This window comes from Vanellus vanellus, assembly GCF_965231255.1.
Source record: "Vanellus vanellus genome assembly, contig: HAP1_SCAFFOLD_35, whole genome shotgun sequence".
Classification (NCBI taxonomy): domain Eukaryota; kingdom Metazoa; phylum Chordata; class Aves; order Charadriiformes; family Charadriidae; genus Vanellus; species Vanellus vanellus.
The window spans coordinates 1340098-1362842 of NW_028128889.1; the positions used below are offsets into that span (position 1 = coordinate 1340098).

General features: G+C 49.4%; 2 protein-coding genes across 2 annotated transcripts; both read left to right on the forward strand.

Moving 5' to 3' along the window:
- Window positions 1–7486: 7486 nt before the first annotated feature.
- On the forward strand, window positions 7487–8467 carry LOC309683917 (olfactory receptor 14A16-like; the record flags this gene model as incomplete). The annotated part of the gene is made up of 1 exon (XM_082499897.1): window positions 7487–8467. The coding sequence occupies one exon, from the start codon at window positions 7487–7489 to the stop codon at window positions 8465–8467; it is 981 nt and encodes a 326-aa protein (XP_082356023.1).
- A 10871-nt stretch (window positions 8468–19338) lies between these two features.
- On the forward strand, window positions 19339–20277 carry LOC309683841 (olfactory receptor 10AG1-like; the record flags this gene model as incomplete). Its single annotated transcript, XM_082499839.1, has 1 exon — window positions 19339–20277. The coding sequence occupies one exon, from the start codon at window positions 19339–19341 to the stop codon at window positions 20275–20277; it is 939 nt and encodes a 312-aa protein (XP_082355965.1).
- Between the last annotated feature and the right edge of the window lie 2468 nt (window positions 20278–22745).

Below are 22745 nucleotides of genomic sequence, written 5' to 3' on the forward strand. Positions count from 1 at the left end.
CTCAGGACTGCATCCAGGCGGGTCTTGAAAATCTCCAGGGAAGGGGACTCCACAACCTCCCTGGGCAGCCTGTGCCAGTGCTCTGTCACCCGAACCGTAAAGAACTGTTTCCGTGTATTTGAACGGAACTTCCTGTGTTCTAACTTGTGCCCATTGCCCCTCGTCCTGTCACTTGGAACCAATGAAAAGAGCCTGGCTCCATCCTTCTTCAACCCACCCTTTAGATACTTGTATGCCATAATCAGGTCTCCCCTCAGCCTTCTCTTCTCCAGGCTAAAGAGTCCCAGCTCTCTCAGCCTTTCCTCATAAGGGAGGTGCTCCAAGCCCTTAATCATCTTAGTTGCCCTTCGCTGGACTCGCTCCAGCAGTTCCCTGTCCCTCTTGAACTGGGGAGCCCAAAACTGGACACAGTATTCCAGTTGTGGCCTCACCAGTGCCGAGTAGAGGGGGAGAATGACCTCCCTCGACCTACTGGCCACACTCTTCCCTATGCAGCCCAGGATTCCATTGGCCTTTTTGGCGACAAGGGCACATTGCTGGGCCATGGATAATTTACTGTCTACCACAACCCCCAGATCCTTCTCCTCCAAGCTATCTCCCAGCAGGTAAGCCCCTAACCTGTACTGGTGCCTAGCATTCTTCCTCCCCAGGTGCAGGACCTTGCACTTGGTTTTGTTGAACCTCATTAGGTTCTTCTCTGCCCAGCTCTCCAGCCTGTCCAGGTCACGCTGGATGGCAGCACAGCCCTCTGGGGTGTCAGCCACCCCACCCAGTTTGGTATCATCAGCAAACTTGCTGAGGATACACTCTGTCCCCTCATCCAGGTCATTAATGAAAATATTAAACAAAATAGGACCAAGTATTGACCCCTGGGGGACACCACTGGTTACAGGCCTCCAACTAGACTCTGTGCCGCTGATCACAACCCTCTGAGTCCTGTCCCGCAGCCAACTCTCAATCCACCTCACTGTCACCTCATCTAGCCCATACTTCCTCAGCTTCCTAATGAGGATGTCATGGGAGACAGTGTCAAAAGCCTTGCTAAAGTCAAGGTAGATGACATCCACGACTTTCCCCTCATCCAGCCAACCAGTTATAACATCATAGAAAGCTATCAGATTGGTCAAGCACGATTTACCCTTGGTAAATCCATGTTGACCACTTCCAATAACTTCCCGTTCCTCAACGTGATTGGAGATGACATCCAGAATGAGTCGCTCCAATACCTTCCCAGGGACAGAGGTGAGACTAACCGGTCTGTAGTTCCCTGGGTCCTCCTTCTTGCCTTTTTTGAAGATTGGAGTGATGTCGGCCTTCCTCCAGTCCTCAGGCACCTCTCCTGTTCTCCATGACCGTTCAAAGACGATGGAGAGTGGTCTAGCAATAACATCCGCCAGCTCTCTCAGCACTCGCGGATGCATGCCATCAGGGCCCATGGACTTGTGAATGTCCAGCTTGGCCAAGTGGTCTCTGACCCGGTCCTCCTCAACTGAGGGAAAATCTTCCACTCTCCTAACCTCCCCTTTTGCCTTCAGAGGGTGGGATTCATGAGGGACAGCTTTAGCAGTGAAGACCGAAGAAAAGAAGGCATTCAGTAACTCTGCCTTCTCTGCGTCCTCCACCACTAGGGCACCTGTCTCATTCACCAGCGGGCCTACATTTTCCCTAGTCTTCCTTTTTCTATTGATATATTCAAAGAACCTTTTCTTATTGTCTTTGACTGCAGTGGCCAAGCTGAGTTCTGATTGAGCTTTGGCCCTTCTCATTTTCCCCCTACATAGCTTTGTTATATCTTGATAATCCTCATAAGTTGCCAATAATCAATTAATTGGATAAAGATTTGATCCTAGTAATAAGAAAACAATGGAATATATTCATTATATAGAACCTATATGGAGCACACAGTATGACGATCACATCACTGGCAAGAACTGGGAAAGTTCCAGACTGGACTCAGCAATGGATGGGAACTGGACGGCAGATCAAGAGTCAGGAACGCACGGACCGGGATCAAAGGCAAATGAAAACACAGAGTCCTCCTTGGACACAGGCTATTGAAGAAAGAGCACTGACCCTTTGATCCCTCAGCTTTTACACTGAGCACGAGGCAGATGGGATGGAATGCCCCCTTGGTCAGTTTGGGGTCACCTGTCCTGTCCGCTCCTCCCAGCAGGTGGGACCCCTTTACGCTCTTCTGCTTCCGACCCTCCAATGGGGCAAACACCAAAGTGAGCCGCCCTTGGGTGTTATAGCAATAAGTATAAGCAGGAGCCTCTCTGCATACCATGCCCGGGCATCAGCTATAAACACAGGTCTTATCCCTCTGAGGGTGAACAGTGTCTGCACAATGTGCTGTTAATTTCAGTAGTTAGAAGAGGCTCAGCTCAAAAGTGAAGTTCCTGAACAAAATATCCATTCTGCTTCACCCCAAACCAGGACAACACTTTTAAGATTCTGCTGCACAGGGTGCTGAGCCATCTAATTGACACTGTGCTTTTGCCAAGAAAGGTTGGACCAGATGACCCTTGAGGTCCCTTCCAACCTGCTGTTCTATGATTCTTTTTTTTTCAGTGCTGTTCAGTGACAGGATCAGAGCCAATTCACACAGGCTGAAAGACAGCTCCGAACATCAGGAAAAGTATTTGAACTGAGGGGTGGCACAGGTTCCCCAGAGAGGTTGTGGATTCTCCATCCTTGATAATATTCAAGAGGCATCTGGACATGATCCTGGACAACTGGGTCTAGGTGGCGCTGCGGGAGAAAAGGTGTTGACCAGATGACATTTAGTAGTCTCTTCCACCCTCAACCATTCAGCAATTCTGTGAAAAGGTAAATGATCCTTGATTTGGCCTTTGCCTCTAGTCTCAGGGGTCTGGGATTACTGAAGGCTCATCTAAGAAGCAAAGAGTGAGGTTAAAAAGCATCAAATCCCTCAGCCTTGTCTATGTCCTGTGTCAGCAGGACTCCCGCCCCATTCAGCTGTGGTCTCATGTTTTCCCAAGCCTTCCCTTTGCTGTTGACATAGTTGTAGCATCCTTTCTTGTTGCCCTTCATATCCCTTCCCAGATGAAACTGGAGCATGTTCCCCATGGGAGCATGGCTGTGATCATCTGAAGAAAGCCTTAATCTTCCTCAATCATCTGTAATGTTCCTGATTTCTTTGAGAAGACACCCACTACCTCACCCATGTGTCTCTGCCCACTAATTCATTTTTTCTCAGCTGACTCATCACCTCTCCCCAGGCAGAGATCCAGACATTCCCACTGCTCTCTCCCATGACCTGTTAGGAATAGGTCTAGAGGAGGCCACGGAGATGAAGAGAGGGCTGGAGCACCTCTCCTTTGAAGACAGGCTGAGAGAGTTAAGAGAAAGTTGGAGAGGGACTTTTTACAAGGGCATGTAGTGATAGGACGAGGGGGAATGGCTTCAAACTGGAAAAGGCGAGATTTGGAATAGATATTAAGAAGAAGATTTTCACATTGAGGGTGGTGAGGCACTGGAACAAATTGCTCAGGGAAGTTTTGGAGGCCCCATCCCTGGAGGTTCTCAAGGTCGGACAGGGTTTTGAGCTACCTGTTCTAGTGGGAGGTGTCCCTGCCCATGGCAGGGATATGGAACTACATGATCTGTCCCTACAGGCTGCAACGGCTGTGCATTGCAACAGGGTGACAAATGAGAGCAACACAGAACGTGACGGCATGAGGGTGATTATATTCCAACATCCCTGCAGTCCCTTGCTAATCCAGTAAATCCAGGGGTATTGGAAGAGCTCTAAACCTCTCAGGTATGCATTGGTAAGGTTGACCTTGTCAGTAGGACAGGCTGAAAAAGCTGAAGGTGTTCAATTGTGAGATTAGGGAGCTTTAACAAGAACATAAAATTACTACCTCCTACCACTACCAGGAGGTCACCAAGGAGGCAGATCCAGGTTCTTCCCTGTTGTGTGTGAGGAAACACTATTTACCCATGAAGAGAGTGAAGCACTGGAGCAGGCTGGCCAGTGACGTTGTGCTGTGTCGTTCCTTGGAAGGTTTTAAAGCCAACATGAATAAATCCCTGAGCAACCTGGTGTAATCTAATAGCTGGACGTGCTGTGAGATGGACATTGGCCTAGAGAGCTTCTGCGGTCCCTTCAACATGAGTGACTGTACATTTCCTTCCACCACAGGTCTTCTCTTCACCATGGTAGGGAAAGTACTCAGACTCTCCAAGACCCTGGAAGTAGGGCAGACATAGGTTTGGTCAGATCATCTGGGTCGTTCTTGTCTCAAACAAGTACCTGCTGCTCACATCCAGAGCTTCTTGGCAGGATCTCCCAAACCAGCCTTGATCTAGTCCTTAGCTTCACCTGCCATTAACTTTCTCCCTCTTTTCTTCCCTTTGATCCTTCTTGTACCCTCCAACATAAACAGCAGACCTCCCTTTGCTCTTTCCTCACTGGCCCTGGCTTTGCTTGCTTTGCAGCTGTTTCTGAGATGGTCACTATGGATAATCCTAAATTGGAAAGAAGTTGCACTAAAGTAGCACCACCTGTTAGTATTTGTAGTGCCCTGCAACTCCCTGGGTTGTTACCTTGTGAGGAACACAACCAATCAGGGTGACCAACTGCACGTTAAAGTTGGCAGCTGACCAAAGGGAGCTTCAGTCCAGGAGGGCCTTGAGAAACTCTGGAATTTGGGCAACAGAAAACCTTTGAAATTTTATACAGAGAAGAGGCCAGTGGTGCATCAGGGGGAAGATTAATACAGTAGAGGAGGGCATCCTGGGACCTGCCTGGCTGAGTAGGCACCCTGAGGAGAAGGGCCTGGGCACCACCAGGGGTGCCAGAGGAGCCAGTAGGGCATGCTCACCATGAACAGGGCCAGCTGCATGTGGAGCTGCCTTGGGAGGAGTGTGGGTCACCCACAGCAGGGGAGCTGTCATCCTGCTCCGCTGAAACCTCATGTGGCCACCTCTGGACTAGTGTGGCCCTCTTTGGGGCTTCCAGTTCTCGACAAGATGGGAGGAATGGAGAGTGTCCAGAGGAGGTCTGCCAATATGGGATTCATGGTCTTAAGCACATGCCCCATTTGGGGAGGCTGAGGGACCTGAGCTCCTTCAGCCTGGTGAAGTGGAGGCTCAGAGCATCACAGGCACAAGCTGTGACTGCTTGAAGGGTGGTTTCAGAGATGGTGGAGCTTTTCTTCATAGTGGTTAAAAAGCAGGAGAGAGGAATAATGCCACAACGTGTGGCTTGGGAGGTTGACAGTCGAAGAGAAGGAAATGTCACTGCAAGGGCAGTGCTGTAGAACAATCGGGCACCCAAAGGGAGGCTGGACCAGCCCATGGCTTTGTCTTTCAAGGACCAGCCAGGGAGGATGGAGAGATATCAGTAAGGGCAGTGAGATATTGAGGTGAAAATGAAAGACAATTGAGTGCCTTCAAAGAAAGAAGGGGGCACTGAAAGCCCCCACCAGACATGATCTCTTCTTCACCATTGCTATGGCTACTATCTTTGCCACCAAGGCCTACCAAAAGATGCTTTAACCTTTTTCAGGAAGACATCATTACCTCCTTGCCCCACCCAGAAGGGTCATGCCACACTCCTTCCCTCGGCATTGCACATCCCCACATCACACTTCCCCAAGAAGAGCCCTGAGCAAGGGGTGAGGGACGAGATCTCCTTTCCCAGGGGCTGCAGGTCAGAGTGTGGCCCTTTGGCTCAATGTAACACATTCAGGTTTCCTCAGCATCAGAGCCACCTTTAATTTTCCTTTCCCTACCTGTCATTATTGACTCCAGTGTTGTGCTCCAACGAGCCCCTGGGGAGGCTTTGTTGGTAATGGTCCTCAGTGGGACCCATTAACACTCCAAGAAAGTGTTGGTTTTGCAGATTTCATCTGAGTGTGGCTTCTTGAGAGGTTTCTTCAAATTCCTCTCAGTGTCTGAGGTTCATGGACTGTGTCTCAAACCCACCAGAGGGGTCATTAAAATGCCTTGGGCTGGTGCTCTGCTGCTGAGCTGGGCCGGGCTCTTGGGACCGAGGGAGCACTTGGTGAGCGGGTGCTGCTGTAGAGAGACAGCTCTGCCCAGGAGCAGCTCCTCTGCAAAGCGCAGCAGGGCTGGGGGAACAGCTTCAGGCACAACGATGAGATGAGCAGTGCAGAGAGAGCTTAAAGGCAGTTGGGAGTGGAAGACAGCTGAGAGCTCACAGTGGGAGAAAGCTTCACAGCCCTCTGCACGGTAAGTCTCGGGCTGCAGGGCACTGCCACCACAGTGTAGAAGATAAGGGTGTTCTCCAGAGCAGGGCTTCCCTGAAGCACCGTCAGAGGAGCAGGACTGCCTTGTCCTGGGGATGGTTGCAGGGGTGTGCAGGCGGGTGTGCAGCCAGGGGTGCCCGGGGCTGTCCTTCAGAGTAGGGTCCCTATGCCCCGGGGGGCTGTGTGCCTGCCCAGTGAGCTTCTGCCCTCAAGGATGTGGCATCCAGGGCAGCAGCTGCCTCATCTGTGGCCAGAGCTCAGGCAGAAGAGACTCTCCTGAGAGCCCCTCTGTCCATCCCCGGCCTTGCCTGCCTTGGCAGAACCATTGGGCCATTTCTCCTTGCTTCACCCATCCCTGCTGTTGCTTTTGTTCTTGTTTTCAGGTTCTCTGGGATGGGCTGCAGTAACAGCTCAGTGACTGCTCCTGCAGGTCCTGCCATGCTGATGTGTCCATGGTGCCCCAGCCCCCTTCCAACCTGTGGGTCTCTCGGCAATGCATTCCACAGTTTGGTAATAAAGCTGACATTTCTTTAAGGACACCCCATCTTCTGGGCATCCAAAAGCTCCCAACTCTTCACTGGGGAGTGGAGGTTGAAGATCTGCACTTTGAAACCTGGATTCCTCTGATCTCTCTGTGGTCATCCTCCAGAGCAAAGAGGTGCAAGAAAAAGCAGCTGAGCTTTTCTTCAACTTCCTTCAGCTGAGCTGAGATGAGATGGACAGATGGATGGAGAGACCGATTCTCCTCCTGCTGCACTAAGGCTCTGTCCTAGATGCCTCCCAGGACTCTCAAAATAGCGCTTGTAGTGTAATAAATATGCCAGGGATTTTTGTCTTCAGAAATGACTCCTCCGGTGGGACAGGGGTAACAGGAGCAAAATAAACAAAGAAATCCAACCCACATCTGTGTTCTGCCGCCCGGGGAACTGGGAGTGACAATGGTCAAAAGCTCTTTTATATCAGCGGTAGGTTTAACCTGCGATCACTCCTGGTTCCTGTCTGCCCATTGCTGCACAGCACGACCGACTCCTCTGGAGCCCACAGCAGAGTCCCCTTCTCCCCAATGCACCCTCAGCCCGCACAAACCGGGATCACGCCAGGATCTGCACAAAGGTCTTCCTGGAAGGACAGAGTTCACTTGGGGGACCATACTGTAACATATGGCACAGGTTCTGCTCAGAGGTGTCTGTTCTAACTCCTCACTGTTTTTATCTCCTTCAGCAGGCCCCTCTGTTCAGGGGGAACAAATGTCCAACAGCAGCTCCATCACCCAGTTCCTCCTGCTGGCATTCGCAGACACACGGGAGCTGCAGCTCTTGCACTTCTGGCTCTTCCTGGGCATCTACCTGGCTGCCCTCCTGGGCAACGGCCTCATCATCACTGCCATCGCCTGCGACCACCACCTCCACACCCCCATGTACTTCTTCCTCCTCAACCTCTCCCTCCTCGACCTGGGCTCCATCTCTGTCACTGTCCCCAAAGCCATGGCCAATTCCCTCTGGGACACCAGGGCCATCTCCTATGGGGGATGTGCTGCACAGGTCTTTCTGCTTGTCTTCTTGATTGAAGCAGAGTTTTATCTTCTGACCCTCATGGCCTATGACCGCTACGTGGCCATCTGCAAACCCCTGCACTATGGGACCCTCCTGGGCAGCAGAGCTTGTGTCCACATGGCAGCAGCTGCCTGGGGCAGTGGGTTTGTTCATGGTGTGCTGCACACAGCCAACACATTTTCCATACCACTCTGCCAGGGCAATGCTGTGGACCAGTTCTTCTGTGAAATCCCCCAGATCCTCAAGCTCTCCTGCACAGACATAGTCTATCTCAGGAAAGCTGGGCTTATTGTACTTAGTGCCTGTTTATTCTCTGTGTGCTTTGTTTTCATTGTTGTTTCCTATGTGCAGATCTTCAGGGTTGTTCTGAAAATACCCTCGGAGCAGGGGAGGCACAAAGCTTTTTCCACGTGCCTCCCTCACCTGGCTGTGGTCTCCCTCTTTATCAGCACTTCATTTTTTGCTTACCTGAAGCCCCCCTCTATCTCCTCACCATCCCTGGATCTGGTGATGGCTGTTATGTACTCTGTGGTGCCTCCAGCAGTGAACCCTCTCATCTACAGCATGAGGAACCAGGAGCTCAAGAATGCCCTGAGGAGACTGATCCAAGGGGTCTTGCACCATCAACAGGAATTCTCTTCCCCTTCTCTGTGTGGTACGCGGAAAGTATTTTAGGAAGACCTCTGTATTTCTTTTCTCTGATAATCATACTTAAAAGTAATTGCTTGTGATCACAGCACTTCCCTTGACGCTCAGTCCTGTCATGTGTGATCCGTGAAGAAGTATGTGTCACCTCTTGCCTCCCTAATAGCATCTCTGCAAAAAAAGGGGATGTCCTGAGTTTGGTGCCTGAAGGTTGCGCTCGCCTTGATTCAGTTGCTGTTAAAACCAAACCCAAGGAAATGGACAGTGTCTTTCCACCTTGTTTTCTCCGTGCGTTTGGGGGAATAAAATCATGGTATCACTGAGATCTTTCAGACACCTAGCAGTTGAAGGCTCTCTTATTCACTTTGAGGTGCAGGAGAGATCACGCAGGACCTCCTTGTCACCCTCCTCAGGCTGTCACAGGTATGGTGGGACTGATGGCAGATGTCAGTCCATGTGGAAAGGAATCTGGAGTAGTCAGGGGAGGATGGGGACACTCCATGTCCTCTGGGGTGGGAAGGGAATGGAGACTCAGAAGGTGAAACAGCCTCAAGATGAAGACCCCCCAGGAGAAAGCACCAAAGCCAGGTGCCCACAAACCAGGGCTGTGCCGTGCCGTGGGAGGCAGTGAGGATGCAGCGGGCCCAGGGAAGGGAGACTGGAGAGGTGGGGGAGCTGCCTGAGGAGCCCCAGGACTCTGGTGCTGTGCTGGGGAGCAGGGCAGGCGGGGAGGCCGAGCGGGGCAGAGGCAGTGTGGGCGGGGGATGCCCCGCAGCTGAATGCAGGAGAGCCCGAGAGTGAGCGGGCTCTGCTGGCACTTGGGGTCAGCTCCAGCCCTGGGCTGGTGGGGAGGCTGAGAGCCCGCTCTGCCCGCCAGCAGCTGCTGTGGCCTTCCGAGGGCTGGGGCTGTGGGGGGAGTGCCCAGAACCCCGCAGTACCCTGTGGCCAGCGCTGCTGTGGGGCCAGCCCAGACTGGGCTGCTCTGCTGGGCTGGGGAGAGGGCAGGGGAGGTGGGGCAGAGCCAGGGAGGCTCTGGATTAGTGTTGATTGAGCCCAGGAGAGAGCAGTTCTTCCAGTGTCTGGGCCACATAATAATACACTGGACCAGAACGATACATAATGGTCTAACACAAAAGGTAGAAAAGGTGGAGAGCAACGGACCAGAACACAGTAGTCTGCCCGGTCCCCATGGTCCTGCCGTATGAAGATAATAACGATGATCGGTCACTCCTGACAACATAGCATGGTTACATGGACCATCTTTTAATAATAAACAATCCCAACTTATATGATGGGACACCACTGCGTTACTGGGGACAGAATCGGGAGTACGGAATAGCATAGATGCTGAGGTCTTAGTGAACAGACTAACTGCTACTACCGATGACCTGAGCAAATTGGAACGCCCACTACAGTCATCTTTATCAGCCTTGGGAGCAAGTCAGTGTCTCCGATCAGACATTTTACCTTATTGGGAAGAAAATGAAAAAAATGATCATCAATTAATTGCAAAAGCCCTCAGAGCAACCCAAGGTAACACCTCTCTTGCCTTGAGTTGTATCCGAGCACACTTGTGGATACAGCCTATGGTAGCAGCCATTCTTGGAGAAAGAGAAGGAGGAACCCTACCACTGAAACTTGTAAATTGATTTGGGACAATGCCTCAGAATTTGAAAAACAGTTTCAATCATGCTGGCAACTCTGCAACTTCACTTATCACATGGAAAGTGATAAGATTGTTGCCTTCATCCTCACAATACGCAATGCTTCAGTGTACACTATATACCCAATCACTGCGTTAGGACTAAATCACAATGGAACTGTCCTCTATCCCTTAGAGCACAGAGCGTGGGCCAATCAAAGGGAGGAAAGTTGCAAACAGTTGATGTCAACACATGCATTATGAGAGAGCAACAAGGTTTCATTTGCAAAACTATCACTCTTGAAGCTGAAGACATCTGTTAAGATACAGAACAAAACATCTGCCACTTTGAAATCCACCCAAATGAGATTCCTGAATCTGTCATCAGACATTGGAAAAGGATGTGTCTGTATTGTGTGAAACTTTATTGATAGCTGATCTTGCTTACAATATAACCAATCAGATCAACTTATGTGTATGCATCTTGTCCATGATTGTTGGTTGGAATTTACTTTATCTGTACCAATTCATGATGATTTGTCTTTTGATTACATGATATATCATGAGCTACAGCCCACACCTATCAGAATGAGTCTAAGTATAATCAAACAGCTCCTTCACCACCCAGATTTAATCAACCTTCTACAACAAGCATGAGAGACTGGACAAAGTCTCTTATCACAGTCCAGTGAGATGTTAAAGAAATACATCAATCTTAAAAAGGAGTGTTAAAAAGTGGAGGTTGATATCCAGAACACCGATGGTGGGAAATCCTGTTTGGATGGTCTCTAACAGAAACTGGAATACTAAACCCGGTGTTACAGCCTATCGTGATCTTACTGACTGCTGTTATATTATGCTTGCTGTTAAATATTGTCTTATACATTGCAGTTTGGAGGATGGCTAAACAAACTGCATTCCTGCAAAAATATCCCCGTGTATATAATGTGACTTAATAACATTTAACAAAACACTTAGGAACTAACCAAACAAAAAGTCTCCCTCAAATTATACTTGGACTGAGGCATTCCAAGTTTAGAGGCATAGAGACAAAAGGCAACAAAACAGCAGCTCTACAGACCAGATAAATTAATGTTAGTCACGGGTAGATTGTGGTGGGGAACCCCCCTCCTCCCAGACCACTCGGTACTTGCTGAGATTTCCTCCCCACCTGAGCCACAAAATAACACAGTAGATCAGAACAATACATAATGGTGTACCATGAAAGATAGAAAAGGTAGAACACAACAGACCAGAACACAATAGTGTGCCTGATCCCTACGGTCCTACACTTTGGAGATAATAAGTACAACCCATCACTACTCACAACATATGGGTCGTGGCCACAAAGAAAGGGAATACCAGGACCCCAAGTCCTTGCAACTTCTGGGCTTGCGTACTTTCTGGTTGAAAGTACTGGAATATTGCATTGTCTGAGCTGGTTCAGAGTGGAAAAGTACATGATGAAAGTCAATTATCTCAGATCCTATACGTAGCAATTATCATAAAGACCATTTGAACTCTTCTGGATCGCAGTGGGCTGTGGCCAGGATCTCCCCTGAGTGGGGACACCGCTCAGGCTGACACCTCGAGGACTAGAAGGCAAGGGTGAGAGAATCCCTCTTGAGCCTCAACTACTGCCCCTTGAGGAACACCAATGCATTGTGAGTATTTATCCTAAACTCGGGAAAGGGAAATTGTGACTATAGGCTAGCCTCTCTCCCACCCACCCCTCCACCTATGTGTTTGTGATATACACATTAGCTTTATGGATGTGGATATTCTGCTGTTTGTCCATGTACGCATAGGAGTTAAAAGCAGTACCTGTTGGCTCGTTAGAGCCATTATAAAAGTATTAGCATTATAGCTAATATGCTATTATGAAATTCCTGATTCCAGGAATCAAAGACCACTGTCTGTGTGTGGGGGTGTGTGTGCATGTGTACTTATATGCTTTTCTCATGTATTATGTATTAACTTGAGACGTGTGCTCTTGCCCATATGTATATGTATTGATTTGGAATACTCTATAGGACGTTAGTGTGAATCTTCCCATCTTCGAATCTGTAGCTAAGTCGCTGTTCAATTATTTTGTCAAATCACTTTGCAAACCTCTAAATTGGTTAATGATTAAGTGCTGCTAAAATTCCATCTCTTGATCTACCTTAAATCACTAATACATTTTTAATCACTGTACATCATAACTGTGTCAAATCTTTCCCTCTGCTCTAACAAACCCATGGGGAGGCTTGCTCTGGAATGGCCCTCCGTGGGGCCAATTAATGCTCCAAGACACTTTGGCGTTTGCTGCTGACTTTAACTCCTGGACAGGTTGTTCACTCTCAGTATCTGAGGTTCACGGGCTCAGCTCCAAATACACCATGGGGCTCGTTAAAGTGCAGAAAGCCCAAATGAGCATCTTCTCTTCTGTAATTTTCTGCAGGCCTTCCAGGCTTGTACAGCTAATTGGAGAGGTCTCAGGAGTCTACTTACAGTGGAAGATTTCAATGTGAACTGAAAAAAAAATTGGTTTTAATTTTGAAGCATATTTTATTTTATGTTTTCAGTGTACAGAAGTGCTGGCAGCTTTCTCCAACTGATACTGAAGCAGAGGGTGTCCTGAGCAGATCTGCAGAGTCAGAAACAGCTGTCCCCTCGGGGTCCCCCACTGTATGTACAACTTTCCTCCCCACCTCCCCAACCCCACCACTTCTCTCGGGGGCCGCCTGGGACTTGCATTCTTTTCCTACATCACATTTCTGCACTGAACTCTGTAGATCACTGTTACAGCTTCTTTGTACCAATTCCCACCTGATTTAACCTGAGAGTTGTCTGTAAATAGATACAGGTTTGTAATTAATATTGAACAACCACAAGTAAAATACAATTATTAATTATTAATCAATAAATTATAATTGATTTTTATCAAGTATATGATAAACCAATATTTCTTATTAAATTAATAAATTAATAAAAAGAAGCAACACGCTCCTCAACTGCATGCCAGGTCCAAACCTCCAATAAGGTCCAGTTTCCTCAAGCAATGACCGTACATGACACACTTTAGACAAGAGAAGAGGAAATTATTAATATATACACAGTTTGCAAGTTGGTTTAAGAGTTAATTCAGCAGACTACCAGAACACAGGAGAGCTTTAAGCTCCTTGAAGGGGAAAGCAGCAACTCCCTGAAGGTCACAGCGGTGAGAGGTGACTGAAGAAACAATGTGGAAGGAGAGGACAAAAATCCTCACGACTGAGGAAAGAAGACATGGCCAAAAAATACTGAACATATATTAAAATTCTCCATTTGACATGACTCGGGGAAAATTTATTAGTTTTAGTAGAAGTATTCTATCACTTCAGCGAGTGACAAAGTGCTCACAGCTTTTCAAACGTTGACAAAATTTCTCAGGTTCTCAGGCAGAGCTCAACATCCATTCTTGGCCAAATTCCCAGCCCAGAGCCTTGTCACCAACTCATGTCTCTCGTGATCTCCCTGCCCATCTTCCTGTGGTCACATCTACCTGGCTGCCTCTGCCTCCTGATCCCATGCCCACCTCTAGCAAATGATTTTGGGGTGTTGTGGGCAACATTTGACAGTCAAATGAAAAATCACTTGTCAATGTGGAAATCAATACTGAGTTACCACTGAGAAACAAAAGAACCTGTGTTCCATCATGCGCTTGTTAGCACTTAGCAAAACTCTTCCTCAAAGAGTCTCTTCTAAGAAAGTCCCTCTGCAACTACACACAACAGTCGCTGCACACCAACAAGCTCCCAGGGGAAAGTCACAGGGAGTGGAGGGCCATGGCAGGAATAAAGAGGCTTGGAGGTTTAGCAGGGTCTGCTGAGGCTGTGGGTGATGAAGCTGTTTCAGGGAATTGAAGCGGGCTTCCCTGGGGGCTGATTGGAGCACGAACTCAGAGGCTGCGATTTTGGGATGACAAAGAAAGGAGGCAGAGATGTCCTGTGTCGTGTAGCCCCTTGGATGTGCCCTGTCAAGCCGAGGGGCCCAGTGCTGATCCCCAGACCATTGAAATGGTGATGCTTTTGGTCACCAGGAGCTGAGGTTTCCTTCTGGTCACCATGAGGGCAGAAGCACGCAGAGTGCCTACACCCCTTTGCTTCTCAGACCTGGCACTGCCCAGCTCACCTCAGACCTTTGCCTCTACCCTAACACTTACACCTATCCGAGACCTCTCATCTTTAGCCCTTCCCTGAACACTAATGCCAAAGCTGAAACCCTCAGATGCCTCAAGCCTAAACCATAACCCAACTCCCTCATCCTGTCCCTCGACCTCCCTTCCTCTTCAACCCCTCTCCTAAGCCTCACTCATGTTTCCCAGGAGGTAGAAGGATGAGAGGGATTGTGAGGTTTTGGAGGGAAAGGACAGGGAGATGAGCTGAGAGGTTAGGGGCAGGCAAGAGGAAGATGCAGGCAAAAGTGTCCTTTCTGGAGAGTAGGTTGGGATGTCATTTCTACTGGAGGAAGCTGGTTGCTAAGAAGCAGCATTGTGAGGTGCTCAAGAAGAGTGAGGGTTTCATCAGAGAGAAGGGAGTGGAGGGAACTTCAAAGGAGAGGTGCGTGAGAGGGACAGCACTTGGTTGCTGTCTGTGAGGTCCGTAGTCATGCAATGCTAGCCTTAACCCTGGCCCTCACCTCCAGCCCTAACCCCACCCCCTAACCCACAAAGCTGACCAGTACTCACATCAATTACAAGAAGACCTACGAAGAATCCCAAACCCTCACCCTGAGCCTCACCCTGATCCCCAACCCTAAAAGGGAAGCTCTTACCCCTCGCCCTACCCTGAGCACAAAGTAGAAATTCTCACCAGAATTTCGGGTTCTCCTGAACGCAAACTGCTAACAGAAACCCCAACCCCCTAAGCCCCAGCACCCTCCCTCCAAACCCCTAACCTTCCACCTGTCCTCTCACCCTCACTCGGAGCTGTTTTTCCCTGGGAGGAAGAGTGAATGCAGAGACTGTGATGCCCCGGAGTAGTCACATGGTGCTGGAAGGTGAATGTGAGATGAGATGTCAGATCAGCTTGTAGGTGACAGGGTGCGTGATGGTGAGGAAGTTCCACTTATGTCAGTTGTGCATCACAATCTCACAGCTGCGTAACAGGCAGGTATCTGTGAAGGTGACTATGAAGCCAGTTCTGTCTGAGAAACTCACAGGCCAGAAAAAGGAAAATGGCTTGGATGTAGATTGTGAGGTCCCATCTGTCTGTGCAGGTGATAGGCAAGAGAAGTCTCATGGCTGGGTCAAGCACTGTGATGAGCTTGGACCCAGGCACAGTCACCAGGAAGGCCCACCAGGAAGGCACGGTGTGGAAACTAAACGACTTTCTTTGGGCTTTTTGCACTCAAACACTTCAGGAAATGTCCATAGAGTTCCATCCAGTGATAATGGTGGGAAAGGATTCCCCTGTCATAAGGAATCTTTGGCCAGACGACTTCCAACACTTCTACTTGCTCTTCATGGAGTCAGAGCTTAGGCTTTCTCCTCCTCTTATTATCTCGGACTTTGCTAGGAAACTATCTCAGCTCTGCTGCACAGAGTGCCCTTCTTGGACAGTGAAGAGCCCAGCCTGAACTGGTGGCTGTCTAGAGCCCCAATGCCCACCTGGGAGAAGGAGTTAACATCAAGAGAAACAAGCGATTCACCACGGCCCACAGTAAGGTCACCTACCTAGTGGATGAATGGAAAGTGGGGGATGTAGTTGTGGATTTTCATAAGGCTTTTGATAGCTTCCCTCACAGCATCCTTCTGGACAACTTGTCCAGGTACATGGTGTGCTGCGTGAAGAACTGGCTGAACGGCAGGGCTGAACCCATGCGTAGTTTCAGAGGTAGAAATCAAGGACTGCATGAACCTCACTCAAGGGCAGGAGATGCTCTCCCCTGGGAGCTCTCCCCTATATAGCCACACAAGGCTGCCTTGGTCAGACACACTCATCCGTTTGGGGGGCCCTGGGGCCACAGTAATCTGTACAAACATAGATATGTGCAGTGCCATGAAAGGACTACATGAAAGGGCTACAAAGATGATTAGGGGATTAGAACATCTCTCCTACGAGGAAAGGCTGAGGGACTTGGGTCTTTTTAGTCTAGAGAAAAGAAGATTGAGGGGGGATCTTATTAATGCTTATAAATACTTAAAGTGAGAGTGTTGGGGGATGGGACCAGTCTTTTTCCAGCGGGGCCCAGTGACAGGACAAGAGGTAACGGGCACAAACTTGAACATAGGAAGTTCCATCTTAAAATGAGGAGGAACTTCTTTTCTTTGAGGGTGGCAGAGAAGAAGTGGCACTGGAAGAGGCTGCCCAGAGAGGTTGTGGAGTCTCCTACCCTGGAGACATTCAAAACCCACCTGGACACCGTCTTGTGCAACTGCTGTAGGTGACCCTGCTCTGGGGTGGTGGGGGTGGACTAGATGATCTCCAGAGGTCCCTTCCAACCCTGACCATTCTGTGGTTCTGTGATTCTGTGACACAGGCCTTCTTACCTTCCCATGAACCTCCAAATTGAGCTTTCTCTCTACACCCTCTGGAGGTGAACCTGAGTTCCAACAGCGTGAGCAATTGGAGTTTGACCTCTCAAGACCATCTCTCCTTGGAGCTAATACAGGGCACACCCAAGGTAGAGGCCCAGGGAGGAGGTGTTGCAGAGCAGCCTTTTCCATTTCTGCAAACTAAAGCTAAACACAGATTGAATTTGCTTCTTTACTGCTCCTTTCTTGCCTTCCCCTCCCCTCCCCCCGGCCCCCCCTTCTTACAAGCTTAGCAGTTTTCCTTTGAGCAGCTAAATCTCATTTCTCAATTTCTCTGTTTTCAGAAGTCATGTTCTGGAAGTTGCTCAGACCCTTCTAATCATTTTTCTGACAGTCTTTCTCAAGTTGATAATGATGCTGTGGGTGTCTGGGGAGGAGCACTGGTCGCGCCAGCATTGCTGTCTTCTCTCCTGGGGTTCTTCACTGACTTATAACCAGGTGGGAAGAGGAGTGGCAGAGAAGAGTCCGGGGAACCCCATCCAGGTGTTTTCCAGGGAAATGACAGAAAGGAAGAGAGGTCCGCACCGTCTCCCCCGCAACATCATGGAGTGAGGAGCGTGTCCCTGCATTGTGGCTTCTGACAATGGTAACTCCCTTTTGGCACGCTTTGAAGTGCTGAGAGCCCGTGGCAGCACAGCCACTGCCACGGCAGCTGCAGGCATCTGTGGGGCTCGGCTGGGCTCAGAGGAGCAGGTTTGGTTCAGCTTGGAGAAACGCTGCTGCTGAGACAGTCCCCGGGTAAAGAGTCCTCCAGCAGTTTCCCACGCCAAAGCCAGTCCAAACCATGCACTGTGCGTGATCCTGTGAAGCGCTGAGAAAGAAGATGCTGTAGGGTTGGGTGGGGGAGGGGAATGAAAGGAGCAGACAATGCTGATTATGGAAAAGCTGCCTATAAGCGGTTGCTTTCTGTTAAAAACTTGTGTACACTAAATGCAATATCTGACAGTATTTCAGGAAATAAAAAGTATTTAATGCTCCTGTGCATTGGCGTGCATAAGTTGTGAGATTAGGAAAGAGATCGTGGTCACTTTTCCCTCACATAAACCCTGATTTTCTCTTGGAGATTTCAAAGGGCAGCTCTAAGAGAACTCCATGGATAAAACTCACCAAAATAGGCAGGAACAGTAGGAAGAGAATATTAAAAACAAAAGAAAAAAAATCATGCTCTTAAGACTGGGTGTCTGTGAATTCAAGTGACTTCTTGGACAAAACATGGTGTGTTTTTCACTTGGCTAATGGGAACACTTTTATGACATGTTTTCTAACCAGCTCTTCTCATTATCGATACATCAGAGTTTAAGACGACTTCTGGAAGGCAGTCAGCGAGAGCTGCAGAGACGCAGCCAGCACCCTCAGCGCTGGAAGAGAACATGCTTTCTCCACATCAAATCGAAACTTTTAAAAAACCTTTGTTTGAGTCTGTTATTCACAAGAAGCAACCTGCTACTGCAGAGCTGCTTGTTAATGGCTCACGTTCTTCTGGTGTGATCCACCAGAAGTCCGTGTGCTGTGGGAAATGCAGAGGGGAAGGCTCAGTTTCCCAGTCAATGAGAGCATCGCTCGGCTCTGCAAGGGCTTCCAGGGGCCTGGGAAACATCTCTGCCTTGGCATCAGAGCGACCGAGCCCTCGGTAAACTGCCATAAATCCATGCGACAGAGCAGCAAGGTCAGGAACAGGGAACTGCACAGAGCTCCTTCAGAAGTCATAAAATCCTGACCTTTTCAGGAAAACCAGATACCTTGGGAGATCACCCTCTAATCTCCACTCTTCTGCCTTTGATCACCTTTGTTTTGGGATGCATTGAAAGCTCTTTGAGACAGTGTTGCACAGTGGCTCCTTTTAGCACCCTGAGGGATTGGGATAGATGCACAAATAGCACTTTTTCTGACGTGTTGAAATGCCCCATCAATGTTTCTGATTCACGGACAGATAGAATTTGTTTTCTTTCTGATAGAGTTCACCTGTCAGCCATGTAGAAATGAAAAATTTGGATCCAAAGCATGTCTCCCTGCTCACCGTGTGTGGACAGAGCTTCAGGAGATGAGTTCTTATGTCTCAGAAGAGCTGAGGTAAATCTCTCTCACTACAATCTGAGAGTGAAATCTGGTGTTGCCTTTCCCTTCCCTTCCCTTCCCTTCCCTTCCCTTCCCTTCCCTTCCCTTCCCTTCCCTTCCCTTCCCTTCCCTTCCCTTCCCTTCCCTTCCCTTCCCTTCCCTTCCCTTCCCTTCCCTTCCCTTCCCTTCCCTTCCCTTCCCTTCCCTTCCCTTCCCTTCCCTTCCCTTCCCTTCCCTTCCCTTCCCTTCCCTTCCCTTCCCTTCCCTTCCCTTCCCTTCCCTTCCCTTCCCTTCCCTTCCCTTCCCTTCCCTTCCCTTCCCTTCCCTAATCTATCACCAGACAACGCTTTTTAGAACATCTCCTCTCATGAAGGAAAGACACGTTTTTCCGGTCCATACTGCCAAACTCCATCATTTGGACTGAACATCTCTGTTCTGTTTTCTCCTTAGAAGCCCTTTCTCAACAAGCACCTGGTGGTAGACTCCCGTACAGCCATGCAGATCTTGTTGGGGCTTTGGTAACACTGCAGTCACACCTGCGCTGGCGTCTGCAGTCTTTCGCTGTGCTTGAGGGGTGTGGGATGGTGGAGGGGCCACTGCCACTGTCCAGTGAGCGTGGTGTTTGGATTGCTCTGTAGACAGAAAATGCCCCAAAGAAAAGGCTTGGAGAATCACACAGACGGACCCGGATTTCTTCTTCTGGGATTTTCTGACCAGGCCAACCTGCAAGACTTGTGCTTCACAGTCTTCCTGATCATCTACCTCATGGTCCTCGTAGGGAATGGCCTCATCGTGCTCATCACTTTGGTAGACCCAAACCTCCACAGCCCCATGTATTTCTTCCTGAGGAACTTATCCTTCCTGGAAATCTGCTATATCTCCATCAGGCTGCCAAAAATGCTGCTGGCTTTCCTGACGGGAGACGGCAGGATCTCCTTCCTTGGCTGTGCTGCCCAACTGTATTTCCTGGTTTTGCTGGGAAGCACCGAAAGCTTTCTCCTGGCTGCCATGGCCTACGACTGCTATGTAGCCATCTGTGGCCTCCTGCACTATGGCCTCATCATGAATGGGAGGCTCTGTGTCACACTGGTAGTGGGGTCATGGCTGGCTGTCATACCAGTACAGGCAGGGCAGACGTACCAGGTGTTCACTTTGCCCTTCTGTGCCTCCCATGCCCTTCATCACTTCTTCTGTGACGTGCCCCCTCTCTTGGAATTCGCCTGTGCAGGCACTTTCTGGAACCGAGTGATGCTGCACACCATCATCCTGCTCTTTGCAGTCCTTCTCTTTTCCTTGAGAGTTGTTTCTTACACGCAAATTGTCAGGGCAATCCTGAGAATGCCCTCAGTTCTGGGCAGACGCAAAGCCTTTTCCACCTGCTCCTCACACCTCGGGGTGGTGACTCTCTTCTATGGCTCCGCGATGGTTGTGTACTTCAAAGGACGGTCAAGAGACCCTGCAGACACTGACAAATACCTTGCCCTGTTTTACACAGCTGTGACCCCCGTGCTTAACCCCGTCATCTATAGCCTGAGGAATAAGGAAGTGAGTATTGCCCTGAAGACACTCCTATGGAGAAAGTGATACTGCAGAGTTTGTGAAATAAGCCGAAACAGTACCAAAAGCCCCCACAAGGTGTTTGGTTGTGTGAACACAGGTGTCCCATATTAGCTTAGAGAAATGTGGTGTCCTGCCTGGCTATGATCCTCCTCAGGAAGGGGATAGGTCTCCCGGGGCCTTCCTGCCATCTCGGATAGCTCCACCTCGATATCTTCCTACTCCAGAACATCCGCAGTTCCCCTGGAGAGTTGACTGCAAATCGCTTGTTCAGGCTGTGTCGGCCCAAGCTGCCAGTACCTTGAAAGGAAAATAGTCAAAGCAGTCAAAAGGGATGAGACAGTGACACATCCCATGAGAAGAAGATGACCACCTTCAGGTTGAGAAATTGTTTGCTAGACCCCATTGAGTATCCAGAGTGTCCTTGGATGGAATCACCGTAGGAAAATTAAAGATCTGAAAGTCATCTTCCCCTTCCTGATGGCGTGTCTAGGAAAGGACCAAAGGCAAAGGAAAGGAAGGGATCAAGGTGGGTTGGGGAGGAAAAAACACGGGAAACAGAGGGCAAAGGGGTTAAAAAGAGCTGGTCACATGTAAACTGTTGGCTGGTCATACACTTGTCTGGCCGTGCCTGCGACTGATCTCTCCAGCCTGTCCTGTTTCCTTACTAAAGTTCATTTCCAGCAAGTTTCTGGGGTGAGGGGGCTCTCTGCTCTTTGTGCAGACAAAGTGTGTACCACGCTGATGTTCTAGCTCTTGCTGAACAGCATCAGCGCCTTCTCAGGGAATAGACTGGGGAGGGCGCAATGGGTTGGGAGGGGACACAACCAGGCAGATGAGCCCAACTAATCAACAAGATAATCCCTACCATATGACATCATACTCAGTAATAAAAGGGAAAAGAGGGAGCTTTCCGGAAATAGCCACCTTTGTCTCGGGTACTGGCTGCGCATCCCACTACCCATGGGAGGTAGGGAGTGATTGCTGTTGCATCACTTGCTCTGTTTTCTTTTCTTTCTCTCTTCTTCCACTTATCCTTCACTTATTAAACATCTTTAAAAATCTCAAACCCAACTTTTCTTGCTTGTATACTTCGTTTCTTCCTGCCCCATCCCACTGGGGGCACAAGGGGTGGGGGGAAGGAGTGAGCAGCTCTGTGGTGCTTCACTTTCCACTGTGGTTAACCCACAACAGCAGAGCAGCCAGCGAGTAGAACAAGAGTCCTGGGGGCAGTTATTTTAGACACCCTAAGTCTGGACTGAACACTGGAGAGCCAAGACTTATAAACTGCTCAAGGTCCAGGAAAGACCCCTCTGCTGCCTCTCCATGGAGGTGTGACCCCTTCACTAATGCTCTCTCAGCCCAATCACTCAACTGCTGCTTTACCCATGAGGTTGTCTACTCATCCAGACTCTAGCGTCCTAACTTGAATACAAGAATATTGAGGGACACCATGTCAAAAGTCTTCCTATGCTGAGGCCAATGACATCCACTTTACTCCTTTTATTCACAAATACAGGTGGTTTACCATGAAGGCAATCAGCCTGATGAGGCATGATTTCCCCTGACTATACAAGCACACTGACCATTCTTGGGCACCTTCTTCTCCCTTATGTGACTAGAAATGTCACCCACAGAGGACTCATTCAATGGCACACTCTCATAAAAGCCCATGGTTCCATGGATTGCACGTCTGTGCTTTTTCAAAGATGGGTGCAATGTGGCCTTTTCTCCAGTCACCAGGGACCTCCCCCATCACCATGGCTTTCCAAAAGTGACAGACAATGGCCTCGCAGTGAAAGCAGCAGCTGTCAACACACTCCCATGAAGTCTGTTCATCCCCACAGACCTGCATGGGCTCAGTTCATGAAGTAATCCCTGACCCCACCCTCATCCACTGCTGGTTGTAATTCTCCTCTGGAGATGTGACCCTACACACAAAGGCCTGGGACATGTTGAAGAGTCAGGAGAAGGAGGCCTTGAGTTCCTCAGACCTATCTGGGTCTGCTGTTAGTAGGTTCTCCACCCAGCTGAGCAGCTAGCCCTACACTGTCCTTGTTAATTCTTTCCATGTTAAGGAAGTGGTAGCAGCTCACCATCTTACCCTTCCTGTCCCCTGCAAGGGTCAAGTCTGAGGAAGCTTTGGCTTTCCGAAAACATTGTCTGCTTCCCTGGAATGTGATTCCAAGTTCCTCCTTGACAGCCTGCCCTGCTTCCACCAGCTGGTCCCCACCAACTCTGCAGTGGCCTGCTGCATGGGCTGGACTCCTCACCATTCCGCAACAACGCTTGGAGAGAAGGAGGGGAGAAGGGTAAGAGGGGAGGAGGGAGGGAGGGAGAAAGAAAAGAAAGGAAGGACAGACAGGTCAGTTCTCACAGTGGAGGTCTGCAGGGGTGTGCACTGGCATCTGCCTAAGACCTACTAAGACTGAATGACTACGCAATCACACGGCAAGTGAAATTCATTGTAGACAAGTGTCCCTGTGTGTGCACAG